Source organism: Sprattus sprattus, assembly GCF_963457725.1.
Source record: "Sprattus sprattus genome assembly, chromosome: 10".
Taxonomy (NCBI): Eukaryota; Metazoa; Chordata; class Actinopteri; order Clupeiformes; family Clupeidae; genus Sprattus; species Sprattus sprattus.
Genome location: NC_137908.1, coordinates 32,681,588 through 32,694,867, shown reverse-complemented (window position 1 = coordinate 32,694,867; position 13,280 = coordinate 32,681,588). Strand labels below are relative to the sequence as shown.

Sequence of the window (13,280 nt, the reverse complement as noted above, 5' to 3'; positions counted from 1 at the left end):
TGTCATTAACCAGAACATGTCCACTGGACACAACACTATCACCAACAGAAAATAAAATGTAGATATGGGTACAAACATGTAAACAGTCTACACAAGATGCAATAGCCAATAAACTAAAGACACATGTGAACAGCATGTATTAAACCCATTCATGAGCCACACATGATTTGTGGGATTTTCCCCCTTGATAAATACAACACAAATCTTTCCATTTTCCATTGCAAGGCACTTGCTTTTATTTTCGACACATTCATAATCAAAGTAATCCCAGACTTTGTGGCTTTCTCCCGACTTTGGCCACCATGATTCAAGACGAGGGGCGTGTACTAAAATAGATATAGGCTATGTATGAAATACATTGACATCTATGACAGGGACGTGCGGTCAGTGGGGGCGGGGCAGGCATATATAAATATTTTTCTACTGATCTGTGTTATAAATGTAATTCCTTTATGATTCCAATCAGTTTGAGCATTTTTATAATCAAAATCGCTGAATTTGCGCATGTCCTGTACAAACAGTAAGGAAACAGCGAGGCAGCGACGAGCTGTGCCTCAACTCAGAATGCACAATCGATCACAAACTGGGTTGAGCGCATGCGTAGAACCTATTTAGTCTTGCTGATCTGACATAAAAGCGCAGTGAAAAAACACGGAGTGGAAACAGTACATCTACCTCAATGAAATGGGCGTGCAAGGGCCCACCGGTTGGCCTTTTCTCCCGTTGCTGTTCTTCTAGCGAAAATTGAAGATTGTTGTATAGCTAAACTAAAACATTTCTCAAATGTGGACTTACAATTTAAATGTGAAGTGATCAATAATGGGAGACCAATGCCGGAGCTAAAAGGTAATCTTCAAACGAAACGACGAGACAGAACAAAATTCGATCGACTAGACACATTCAAAGCCAAATTGCTTTGAACATTTTTGGAACCTCAAGAATAGATTTTGTTTTGGACGTACAGCGGAGACTAAATATAAGCCAGGGGAAGGGGAGGCTTCTCACCCCTTATTCGCTAACATTACATTGATATCTGAGTAAGCCCTTGCGTTGATTTCCCATTATTTCTCTTAGGATTGTTTAATGTCTATGTGAAGCCATTTTACATTACACAAGTGGTTGTGATCACTCTAAACCAAAGACTGCTTTGTATTGGTGAGATGATTTCGGGAAAATAAACTTAAATTGCAGCTATTGAAGTCGTGTTTCCTGGTTGCTATGGTTATGAAGTTGCTACGCTAGCTAATAAGCTAGCTAAAGACACTTGGCGATAATAACCTTAATGATTTAAATGGATGAGTTTAAATTGCATGAAATTAGCTAGTTATCTAGCTGATGTTATAGTCGCCTTCAAATGATTATGGGAAAAGGAAGAAACCCTCATGGTGCCTGTGCAACTGTGTATGAAAGAGTTAATAATCTACGTGCATATTCACATGAGTTCATCACAAGCTAGCAGCTGCCAACTGTTTGTACCTTACCTATGTTTGTGTAAAGAATGCTGATGTGGAAAACAACCAGTAGTCAATGTGCAAGCTGCCAATTGAATGGTGATATAAGATACTATATGTTTGTAAATCTGTCTCTGAAGGAGTCAGTGCCTCGGCACCAGACACTAACCACACCGCTTGTCACAGCCAAATAGGATTTTCGATTTCTACCCACTTTTGCTGCATGATAGCAGGCGAGGGGCGTGTTTAAAAGTGGTACCGCGGAAAATGGACTACTAGGCTTTGTATGAAATAAATTGACAAAAACGAAAACTAAGGACATTTTCTCTATAATTGTATTTTAGTTAGTTTTGTAAGACACAATACAGTTTCAGTTAGTTATCGTTTTTTTTATAAAGCCTCGTTTTTATTTTTATTTCAGTTAACGACAAAAAAAAAAATCACACCTCGTTTTCGTTTTTTCGTTAGTTTTCGTTAACGATAATAACCTTGGTGTGGGCACATGCATGTGTGTGAGTGAGGGACTGTGCCTACCTAAAGAGCTCGGCCATAGAGAGTCCCCCTTCCTTCAGCAGAGGGCCCAGCAGCTGTGCCAGGTACAGCCAGATGTGGGGGATGTCTATGGCCATGTCATCAGCCAGCTCCAGCGTCTCCTCAAACCTGCGGACACAAGCCAACACGTCACCTGTGGGACAGGAGCTCGGGCACTACACCCAGACTGGCAGGTCAGATAGCGCAAACCTATTAAGGCAAATAGGCATGTTGAAACCAGTCCCTAAAGCTCATCTTTTAACAGATGCAAACACATTTTTTAATATTTATGTTAATATATACGTTAATTCATTAGGTTGTATAGCCTTTTTCACTCTGGCAGGTGGACTGCTAATGGTAACTAGCCTTTTGGCTATAATTGGGTTCGTTTACATCCTAATGTTCATTGATTGATTGATTGATTGACCTAACAGAAGCAAAACCTTTTAATGGTAATAGTCAGGGTGGGTGTTTTGTTTTGTTTTATTTGCTATATCCATGAGTGGGAGCATATTACCATGGTGATTTATAGTAGCATTACATCTCACAGATGTATATAGTTCTTTCTTGAGGACAAGTACATCAGACGACAGCTGGATAGGCAGCCTAACCACCATGCACAAACAAGAGTGCAGCTTGCCATGACTATGTTCCAGGCCTTAATGAAGCACACTTACGACTGTGGCCACTCTACTAACATCAGCATAGTATATTACATCCTGTGTTTGATGGCTAGAAAACAGTGCTAACACACGGAGTCCCTTCAGCGAGATCACAGCTGTGGTGTGTGTACAGACAGTTTTCATGGTTTTAATTCCAAGAACTCCTCCACAAGACGTGCTTATCTAACATGCTTTACTCCACACACACACAAAAAAAACAAAATCATCCGAGTCCTCCTGAATACTTTACTCTTCACCAAACCTAGCATCTGACTCATTCAGGCACACACACACACACACACACACACACACTCTCCCGTGCTGTCTACTGACGTTAGTGTCTGATATGGCACAACGCAAGTGCCGGCCAACACTGCGAATGGACTGCTAAGGACAAACCCAGCTGCAGTTCCTGTTTAAAGAGGTGATCTATGAGAGGTGCTGAGAGCACGGGCAGAATGTTGACTTCCATTTGACACCAGTCTGCTCTACTGCATATACAGCCGCGGAAAAAATTAAGACACCACTTAAAAATTATCAGTTTCTCTGGTTTTACTATTTATTGGTATGAGTTAAAGTAAAGTCAACATTTTAGTTTTATTCTATAAATTACTGACAACATTTCTACCAAATTTCAAATAAAAATATTGTCATTTAGAGCATTTATTTGCAGAAAAATGACAATTGGTCAAAATATCAAAATAAATGGAATGTTTTCAGATCTCGAATAATGCAAAGAGAACAAGTTCATATTCATTCTTAAACTACACAATACTTATGCTTTAACTTAGGAAGAGATCAGAAATCAATATCTGGAAACGCCGCATCTTTTTTGTTATTTTGACCAATTGTCATTTTTCTGCAAATAATGCTCTAAATGACAGTATTTTTATTTGAAATTCAGTAGAAATGTCGTCAGTAGTTTATAGAATGAAACAAAAGTGTTAATTTTACTCAAACTACCAATAAATAGTAAAAAAAGAAAAACTGATCATTTTTTTGAAGTGGTCTCTTAATTTTTTCCGCGGCTGTATATACACCTCCCAGGAGGGACACACACTAGAGATGCGCGGTTGGCGGTTGCACCCGCGGACTCCGCGGCTAAACCGCGGATCGGGCGGATGACGTGACAAAAAATAATATTTTAATTAAATTCGGGCGGGTGGCGGTTTACCCAACGAAATTCAAAATATATACACATTGTTAAATGTCGTTACCTACATCCAAGCACATTTTGAAATAATCAAATTTTCATCAGGCAGTAAATTGGCCTTGTTCCGTGTATGCATACAAAGCAAACAAAGGAAGCAAAAAAGTTTAAATTAAGTGACGATCCCCATCATGTCGCGTCTCTTTGCAACGCTGCAAACCTGCAAGCTATGAGTCAGCTGTCAGTATTGGAAGAAGCCTTAACGTGTCGTAGATGAAACTGCCTGGGTTATTTTGTTTCGTTAGGCTATTAGTTATATTTTAAAACAGCCAGTCATTGTAGCCTACCACTCGTGGAATAAGGAATTTCAAAGAGATGATGGAGTGATTTGACTCAGAAGTGACATTGGGCATTGGCAGCGCGAGATGAACAAGTTAAACTTCTAGCTCAGTAACATCACCAGCTAAGAAAGAAGGTAAGAAAAATAGTCGGAAAACTTTGATTTGCAAGGCAAGCAGGCAAGTGTTGCAAGGCGGTGTTTCCTTCTAAACAAAAAACAGTAGGCTATATTACCATATTAAAATGGTGTACAAAATTGCGTTTTATTACAATGATAAAAAAGTGTAGGCCTACTAGCCTATGGTAAGGTCAGGTTTGCCGATGTGCTTGGCTATTTTAAAGTTTCTCCCTGTGCATCGATCGGAGACAGACGTCACTTCACTGATAATATTCTGGGGATAGGCTACAACATAGCCAATAGGCTTTCATACTAGGGGCTTTATCCTTTAAATATCTTTGCGGCATTGGATTAGTCTCCTTTCAAGAAAAGGCAAGAACTTTCTCGCCTCGCGTCACAGCCCCTATACCTAAAAACAACAGGCGGATGGCGGGCGGGTGCGGTTTTGAAAATTGGTCAAAAAAATTGGTGCGGATGGATAGCGTACGGATCATGCGTTTTGTGATGCGGTTGCGGATGAAATAATAGCCCATCCGCGCATCTCTAACACACACACACACACACACACACACACACACACACACACACACAGTGTGGGTGGTCCTCCTCCGGTGAGACTGGTGTGTGCCCTCGTGTACCCTCACTTGTTATTGCATTGGCATTGCATTCTGCTGGAGATTTCAGGTATGAGCCTGATGCAAAGCAATTTGTTCCAGCTCACCAACACCACTGCCAACCACATTGCCAATCAATGACTTCTTCACAGTGAGTTTTATTTACAGTGTTGGCCAAATTAATAGAAATATCCATCATTTTTTTATGTATTGACACTTTTATCCAAAGAGACTTCCAGTAAACACATTTTCATCCGTATGTCCCAGGGGACTGAACCCATGATCATGGTGGACCTTTCTTTACCACTCGCTCTACCAGTGACTCTACCACTTGAGCCCCAGGAACAAGCGCTTTCTCTCTCTCACACACACACACACACACGCCACTCACCCGCGGTAGAGCTGTTCTCTGGGCAGGATGTCTCTGTGCAGGAGCAGGTGAAGGAACTGGCCCATGTGGTCGCGCGTCATCTGGCTCCTCTCCAGTGTAGCCTCCACCCCGACCCTCACGAACACGCTCAGCTGAGACGCCTGGCCCAGCTCCTCCACACACTGCACCGCCTCCTGCACCGGGGAATCACACACAAACACACACACACGCTCATATGAACACGCAAACACACACACACACACGCTCATATGAACACGCAAACACACACACATGCTCATATGAACACGCAAACACACACACATGCTCATATGAACACGCAAACACAAACACACACGCTCATATGAACACGCAAACACCCACACACATGCTCATATGAACACGCAAACACACTCACACATGCTCATATGAACACGCAAACACACACACGCTCATATGAACAAGCAAACACACACACACATGCTCATATGAACAAGCAAACACCCACACACATGCTCATATGAACACGCAAACACACACACACATGCTCATATAAACAAGCAAACACACACACGCTCACATGAGCACGCAAACACACACACGCTCACATGAACACGCAAACACACACACACTCATATGAAGACTGCGTTACAAATAAAATGCACTATTAATTGTATTATTATTATTATATGAACGTGCGCGCACACACACACACACACACACAAGTTTACGCAGGTGACTAGTTTCACTAGTTTGTCTGAGGTGCCGAGACAATTATCTAAATACACACAGATGATGCACTCATACTCATACACAGTGTATGTGCATACGTGTGTGTGTGTGTATGTGTGTGTTTTTAGTACCTTAGGGTCGTTGATGTGCAGGTACTCGTCGATGATGGCGCGTGACTTCCTCTCCATCTCATCCTCTGGCAGGAGTGCTTTGGCTGGAACCACAGCTGGGGGAGTCTCAGCCTTTACTGCTGGAGAACACACACACACACACTGTTGTTGAGGTAGTCATGGAGTAGGTCCTGCTGTGTGTGTGTGTGTGTCTATGTACGTGTGTGTGTGTGTCTGTGTGAGTGTGTGTGTGAGTATATATGTGTGTACATGTATATGTGTGTACAACAGTTATATCCTATGTATGTGTATAATTATAGTATACTGTAGTATTAATATGTGTATTAGTAAGTGCATAAGTGTATTTAGTTCTGTGTTAATGTGGTCTCACCGTGTCGTTTGGTGGTTCTGCTGCGGTCCGTGTCGCTCCTGTCGTCTGTGCTGGCTCTGCGGGACTGGTTCTGGGTGAGGGGTGTGTCGGACCCCTCTTTGTGAGACTCCTCATTGGTGGGCCCTTCCTGCAGCTCCTTACTGCTGCCCGCTTGGCTCAGGGGCCCCAGACGCGTGGCCCCACCTGCCGGATCTCCAGCAGGGGCCTGAGACTTCTCCCCACGCTCACGGCCAATACTACCACGGCTAGGAACACACGCACACGCACACACAGCAAGAAAGCCATCACTATTGTCCCTAACCAGCTCATTCCTTTCTCTGTTCAGTTGGCACAGACACCCCTAGTAGACGCCTCTCTGTTCTGGTGGACTGTGAGCGGCTGAGTGTCCCAGCCCCCCCTGCCCTGAGGGGGACGTGTGCATCTGGTGTGTGTGTGTGTGTGTGTGTATGTGTATGTGTGTATATGTGAGTGTGTATGTGAGTGTCTGCCTGCCTGACTGTCTGCTGCTGCTGCTGCTGACTCACGTCTGATGGGACTGGAGCTGGCAGACACACACACACTGCCAATACATTCATCAGCCAGGCCATTTACCTAATTATAACCAGCCTGCTATCAGCTCTTCCAGTCTGACTGTGTGTGTGTGTGTGTGTGTGTGTGTGTGTGTGTATCGGAAACCAAGGACATGGGATTCATTCAAACTGCTGACATATTCTGTACACCTACAAACAATCAATGTTTGCTAAATGAAATACAGTATAAATAAGTAAAGGATAATGAAAGATACATCTCTACTGTGTGTGTGCAACTGGATTCAATGAGGGCAAAAAACATCGGTGGAGAGGGATTTGAAGTTCTGTGGTCTGAATGTATAGAATGTATAGATAGTATAATGCATACAAGTCAGGTGTCAGTGTGAGGGGTCACACAGAAGTGATTCCCACCTTCCCAGAGTTCTCCTGGTGTCGTAGTCCGCGCTCTGATTGGCCTGGAGGCTGGGAGGGGCCGTGGAGGACTGCTGCAGAGCTGAGTAACGGTTCAGACTGCTGCCCGTGGTACGGGAGAGCTCTGTGAATAAACACACACACACACAGTTTCTTAAAACATTAACAGAGGCATTTTCTCATATATTGTCACACAGCTTATGGTAACACTAATTCTATGTCATTCTCACACATCCAAAAGCATCTTAAAGAGGGTGATATTTTTGAGGTTGCTGGGAATGCTTGAAGATGTATTACCTACAGGTGTAGGCATATGTGTGTTTGCAAAGCGCACATAAATGGCAGTTTTATCTGTGTGTATGCCTGTGTGTGTGTGTCCTTGTCTCGACTGCTTAGCGAGTCTGGCTGTAAGTGAGTGAGTGAATGTATTTATGCTCACACACATTGTCTTTCTGTTTAGCTGTGTGTGTGTGTGTGTGTGTGAGTGTGTGTGTGAGTGTGTGTGTGTGTGTGTGTGCGTGAGTGTTTGTACCCACCAGAGTCACTGGCCTTGGCTCCCCCGCTGCTCCCCTTCATCCAATTGAGTTGAGCCCGCGGGCCCAGCTGGATCTTATCATCAATCTGAGGCTGCACACAAACACACACACACATAATCAACTCAGACTCTTACTCTCCCATATCTCTCAACTCAGTCTGTCTTCTCTCGCTCTCGCTCACACACACACACACACACACACACACACACACACACACACATCAAACTCTCTCTTTCTACACATACAGACACACAAAAGCTCATACGTAATCAACTAATTCCATTTCCTTACTCCTTGTCTCACGCAGACAATCACACACACACACAAACACACACACACACACACACACTCCCAGAATCATAATTAACTCACTCTCCATTTTACACACAATAAACCTCACGACACATAATCAACTCCCTCTGACATCGTCTCGGTCTCACTCCCTCACACATACACACACAAACAAGGTTGACCCATCATTCTGTCTGGCCTTCCCTTTTACTCATACGGAGTCATACTGAGTCACTCACTCACTCACTCACTCACTCACTCACTCACTCACTCACTCACTCACTCACTCACTCACTCACTCACTCACTCACTCACTCACTCACTCACTCACTCACTCACTCACTCACTATTAGTCATTCTCTCAAGCTCTTGCTCTCTTAGACCTAGATACACACACACACACACACACACACACACACACACACACTGGTTAGATCCTCACACCATGTGGTTCTGCTGTCCTGTGTTTTTATGCTGTGGGGCTGCAGTGTTCACTCTCCACCAGCAGGTGTCTCTGTGTAATGTCCAGATAGGAACTCAGGGTGGTGAGTCAGACACACACACATATGGAGCAGGGTGAGTGAATGATCAGGTGTCTGTGACATATGAGTGTGTGTGAGTAAGCAACATGCATCTTTCTTCCATATGGACAGTGTATGCCCTGGGTGGAGGTGTGTGTGTGTGTGTTCATGATCATGTGACCACATGCCTCTGGGCCTGACCTAGGAAATGTTCACAGTGAGCAGGGGCGGCATGCAATGAGGTCCTACAAGAACTCTCTAGATCGTCTGATAAGACTGACAGTGTCTTGACTCAGTTTGGTGACAGGGTGTGTGTGTGTGTGTGTGTGTGTGTGTGTGTGTGTCTAACCTTTGAGATCTTGGGGATCTTGGTGGGGTCGATGGTCCTGCTGTTCTTGCTCATGGGCACGGTGCTCCAGCTCTCCTCTCTCTGGGGGCGTTCCTCTCTCTGGGGGCGCACCTCTCTCTGGTCTGAGGGAACACACACACACAAACACACACACAACCTTACTACAAACACACACACATACATACTCTTCCCCTCACATATATATGGCACCCCAGGCAAACACAAAAACAAAGGGCTGAACATATGCACTCTCTACTCTCCTGGCATTCAGCACACACGGACGCGCATGCAGACACACACAAACACACAAACACACACCCACCCCCCCACCCACACACCCCCCCCCCCCACACACACCCCATCCTATGCACCCTGACTAACTACACCTTTGCCATTTGACATACACATAAATAAAAGTCTCAGCCTAGTAAGTCCATAAAACGCGTTTCCCTTTAGTATTCCGCAACTCAATGTGCCCACTGATCAGGGTCTTTGTGGTCTCTGTAATAATTAGATTGGAACCTTTCTTTCAAGCCAGCCAGCCAGATAATCCATGAACTCTCTATGAGAGAATCACACTCGCCAGATCCTCCCATCCATGCAGCAGGCTATTGATCACCAACACAGCTGTGCTTCGATGCAGCAGGGTATTGATCATCAATACAGCTGTGCTTCCATGCAGCAGGGTATTGATCACCAACACAGCTGTGCTTCGATGCAGCAGGGTATTGATCATCAATACAGCTGTGCTTCCATGCAGCAGGCTAATGATCACCAATACAGCTGTGCTTCGTCATCTTTGATATGGTGGAGAGTGAGCAAAGCAGAGCCCTCGTCGGAGTCACCAAACCACCGGCGAATGATTAACCACACAAACCTTTCCTCCTGTTCCTGTGGCTCAGCTAAAGGTAGGAGGTGGGTGCTACCAACATGGCTTAGGTACCCGGGGGGGAGCACAATGATGCACCTCACTACTATACTGTGAAAGACCGACTCAAAGCGTCTGCTACATGAACAAGTGTAAACCCCTGCAAACTCCTCATATCAGCCAGATACATGGAGCTCACTTGGGCTTTAAGGAGACTTCAATGCCACTTCAAAGTACTGGCAGAAAAATGGTTTGATTTTAAAAAATGGAATTCCTACCACAAGACTCCAGCTCCCGTTCCTTACACTTTAATTCTTTTATCCCGTGTAAGATTTTGTCCCATAGTTTTCACATCCTGTGTGAGCTTTTGGGGGAGCTTTTGGTGGCTAGGCACACACACACACACACACACACTCACACAAACCCAGGGATGTGGTGTCATACACACTGTGCTTGCTCTGTGTATGGGGATAAGCAACCCCGCCCCTTTCAACATTTTCCAGAGCTTGCAGATCAGGCAAATCATCAGCTCTTCGGCTGTGTGGACTTCTAATACACGTAATACCCTTTTCCAAACCTGCATCCATTCATTTAATGTTCCTGAACCCCAAAACACAGCACGCCATTTTATAATGACTATCAGTGAGGTCAATATTGAAGCTACTACACTGAAAAGAGAGAGGTAGAGAGAGAGAGAGGGGGGGAGTGCTATAGATATGGATAGCTGGGGTGAAAGAGAGAGCAGGGCAGAGAGAACGAGAGGTGTGTTGACTCTGCTGTGCTGCTGCTACTGACCTGGTCTCCTCTTGCTGTCCTTGTTGAGGAGCTGCTGCTGCACCTTCCTCTGCTCCTCCTGCTCCTCGATCTTGGCCTCCTTGTGGATCTGCTCGATGGTCTTGGGGCCTTGGTCGGCCCGCCGGGACACCCAGTTGTGCTGTGACCCAGACGGCAGGTCAGTCAAATCAAGCACAGAACGCACCACACACCTGTAAGTGTGTGTGTGTGTGTGTGTGTGTGTGGGGGCTTTGAAAGGTGAGTAACTCACATTAACAACTCTTTGGTCATTATGAATTTTACACCCAGGGCGCACACATTCAAAACATGATAACATGCTCAGCAGCCCCTCCCCTTCGCCCACTAGTCCAGCCTCCTTTCATTGGCTCAGGTGAGGACAAGGAGGTCAACTCACCAGCCGGAGGTCGATGATGTCCTGCAGCATGAAGCGTATCCGTGACGACGTCTTTCTTTCCTTCACAATCTTCTCCATCTGGTTGAAGTACTGGTCCATGCGAGGCTGGGGGAAGAAGCATTACATCACTCTCCACATTCCTTCTCGTCAGGAAACAGGTCGATTGAGTGACTAAACGAGAGAGGCAATCTAGAAGCTTTCGCTTTTCTTCATGCGGGTGACGCAATGATCCTCCAGTGCTTGCTTCCGTCGCATAAGTGCACTATGTCTTCCCTCACTCGTTCTAGTTGGACTACACAGCTTTGGATGAGCTGCTCTGATATATGTGTCCCGCCAGGGTAGAGTCTCATTGAACAACATTAACATAAAACATTTACGACTGTCACAAAGGAGAAACAGGAAGGAAGGAGGGAATAAAACAGATTTTTGATGCTCAGGGATGTAAAAGTGTCTGTTGCCCTTCTTGGATGAAAAAAACTAGTTTATGCAGCATGCCATAAGCACCCAATACTGCACTCTCTCCATCCTTCGTACTACATTATCTAAAGCATCACTCTCTCACACACACACACACACGCTCACAATTGCACTCACACATGCATTGAAACACAGACACAGACACACTCCCCACCCTTCTCTTTACCTTCCATCTCTCAGGCTTGGTATTGTTTCTTAGTGAATGAATGATTGAGTGAGTGCGCCTGAGTGTGTGTGTGTGTGTGTGTGTGTGCGTGTGTGTATCATTTCGCTGAGTGTGTGTTTGTGTGTATCATTTCGGTGAGTGTGTGTGGAGCTGCAGGGTGTGTAGTTTCCCCTCCACAGCGGGACCCTCTCTCGTGACGAGAACCCAGGTGAGTCTTCATACACATTTCTTTTTTCTCTCATTCGCTCTACCCTCCATTTCTCTCCAAATTACTTTTTGCCCATGTCATTCTCTCAGTAATGGACAAACTACCTCACTGCCTCCTCTAAAACATCTCTCTCCTCACTCCCCACTCTCTCCTCCAGGCATTCAATCAAACACCTCCCCCGCCCCACCTACCTTGGCCTTCTCGAAGTCTAGGTCCTTGCCGATGGTGGTGAGCAGGCGGCACAGGCACTCCAGGCTCTCCTCGTCGTGGTTCTTGAGCAGCTTGACGACGCAGTCGTGCATGATGGCCTCCGTCAGCATCTTCAGCTTGAAGAGCTCGCCGATGAAGCGGATGTTGCCGATTGAGCGCCGGCGTGCTAGGTCCTTGGCCTCCTCCAGCGCCGCCTGAAGACGGTCACGCTCCGTCGTCTAGAGGCCAGGGGCAGACAGGAAGACAAGAGGAGAGGAGGAAAGAGGGAGGAGTAGTAGGTGAAAGGAGAGGAAAGGATGGAAAAGAAAGAGGGGCATGAGCAGAAAAATAAACATGAGTTCAGTTCAGAGTTCAGTCACTCAAACTTATTTCAAATTACACACTTAAAGAGGACCTAAGAGGATTTTACTTTTTGGGGTCTACTAGAATAGATTTACACGCTTCAGTGTTCAAAACACATTATTTTTCTGATACTGTACATCTCTTTTCACCCTGTGTCTTTCAGCCCCCCCTCCCCCTCCCAGTGTGTTCTGATTGGTCAGCTAGGGGGCCAATAAGGACTGTGTTACGAGATTGCGTCATCATGTATAAAAAGAAAAGGGCTGGAATTCCACCATATGCACAAAAAGCTCTACAAGGACTCAAAAGGAAAGGGACAACCCAGAAAAGCACAATAGGTCCTCTTTAACCCGGTGAGTGAGGTAAGGTAACACAATGGAGCGCAGGTACGGTCTGATGTGAGCCTGTCTGTACGGGTGAGTGATGAGAGAGAGAGAGAGAGGGGTGTACCGATGTGGCCGCCTCCAGCTCCTTCTGCTTGCGCTCGAACACCACGTCGTCCACCTTGTCCCGCTCAAACTCCTTCTGGCAGCGGTTCAGAAGCAGCTTGCGGAAGTTCACCGTGGTGTTGGGCTTGTCCGTCATGGGCACCTTCAGCTGTATGTACAAGAGAGGGCAAAAAGGAGTTTTGGAAATGAGTGTGTGTGTGTGTGTGTGCTTTGTTTCTTTTAACTATTATTGGAAGATGTTTGTGGGAAAGTTTTTGCAAAGATAACATCT

General features: G+C 45.4%; 1 protein-coding gene across 7 annotated transcripts in view; it reads right to left on the bottom strand.

Annotated features, from left to right (window-relative positions):
* Nucleotides 1–13,280, bottom strand: part of eif4g3a (eukaryotic translation initiation factor 4 gamma, 3a) — a 79,462-nt gene that overhangs the window by 5,439 nt on the left and 60,743 nt on the right. For 6 of the 7 annotated variants that reach the window (XM_080846365.1, XM_080846367.1, XM_080846369.1 and 3 more), the window contains 11 exons: nt 13,011–13,157; nt 12,203–12,439; nt 11,161–11,265; nt 10,767–10,905; nt 9,104–9,225; nt 7,943–8,033; nt 7,407–7,530; nt 6,466–6,710; nt 6,096–6,214; nt 5,257–5,429; nt 1,986–2,111 (listed from right to left, as the gene is read on the bottom strand). In XM_080846365.1, coding sequence (XP_080702491.1) covers nt 1,986–2,111; nt 5,257–5,429; nt 6,096–6,214; nt 6,466–6,710; nt 7,407–7,530; nt 7,943–8,033; nt 9,104–9,225; nt 10,767–10,905; nt 11,161–11,265; nt 12,203–12,439; nt 13,011–13,157 — 1,628 coding nt within the window. The remainder of the gene's footprint in view (nt 1–1,985; nt 2,112–5,256; nt 5,430–6,095; nt 6,215–6,465; nt 6,711–7,406; nt 7,531–7,942; nt 8,034–9,103; nt 9,226–10,766; nt 10,906–11,160; nt 11,266–12,202; nt 12,440–13,010; nt 13,158–13,280) is intronic. The other variant, XM_080846366.1, reaches the window with a different exon arrangement.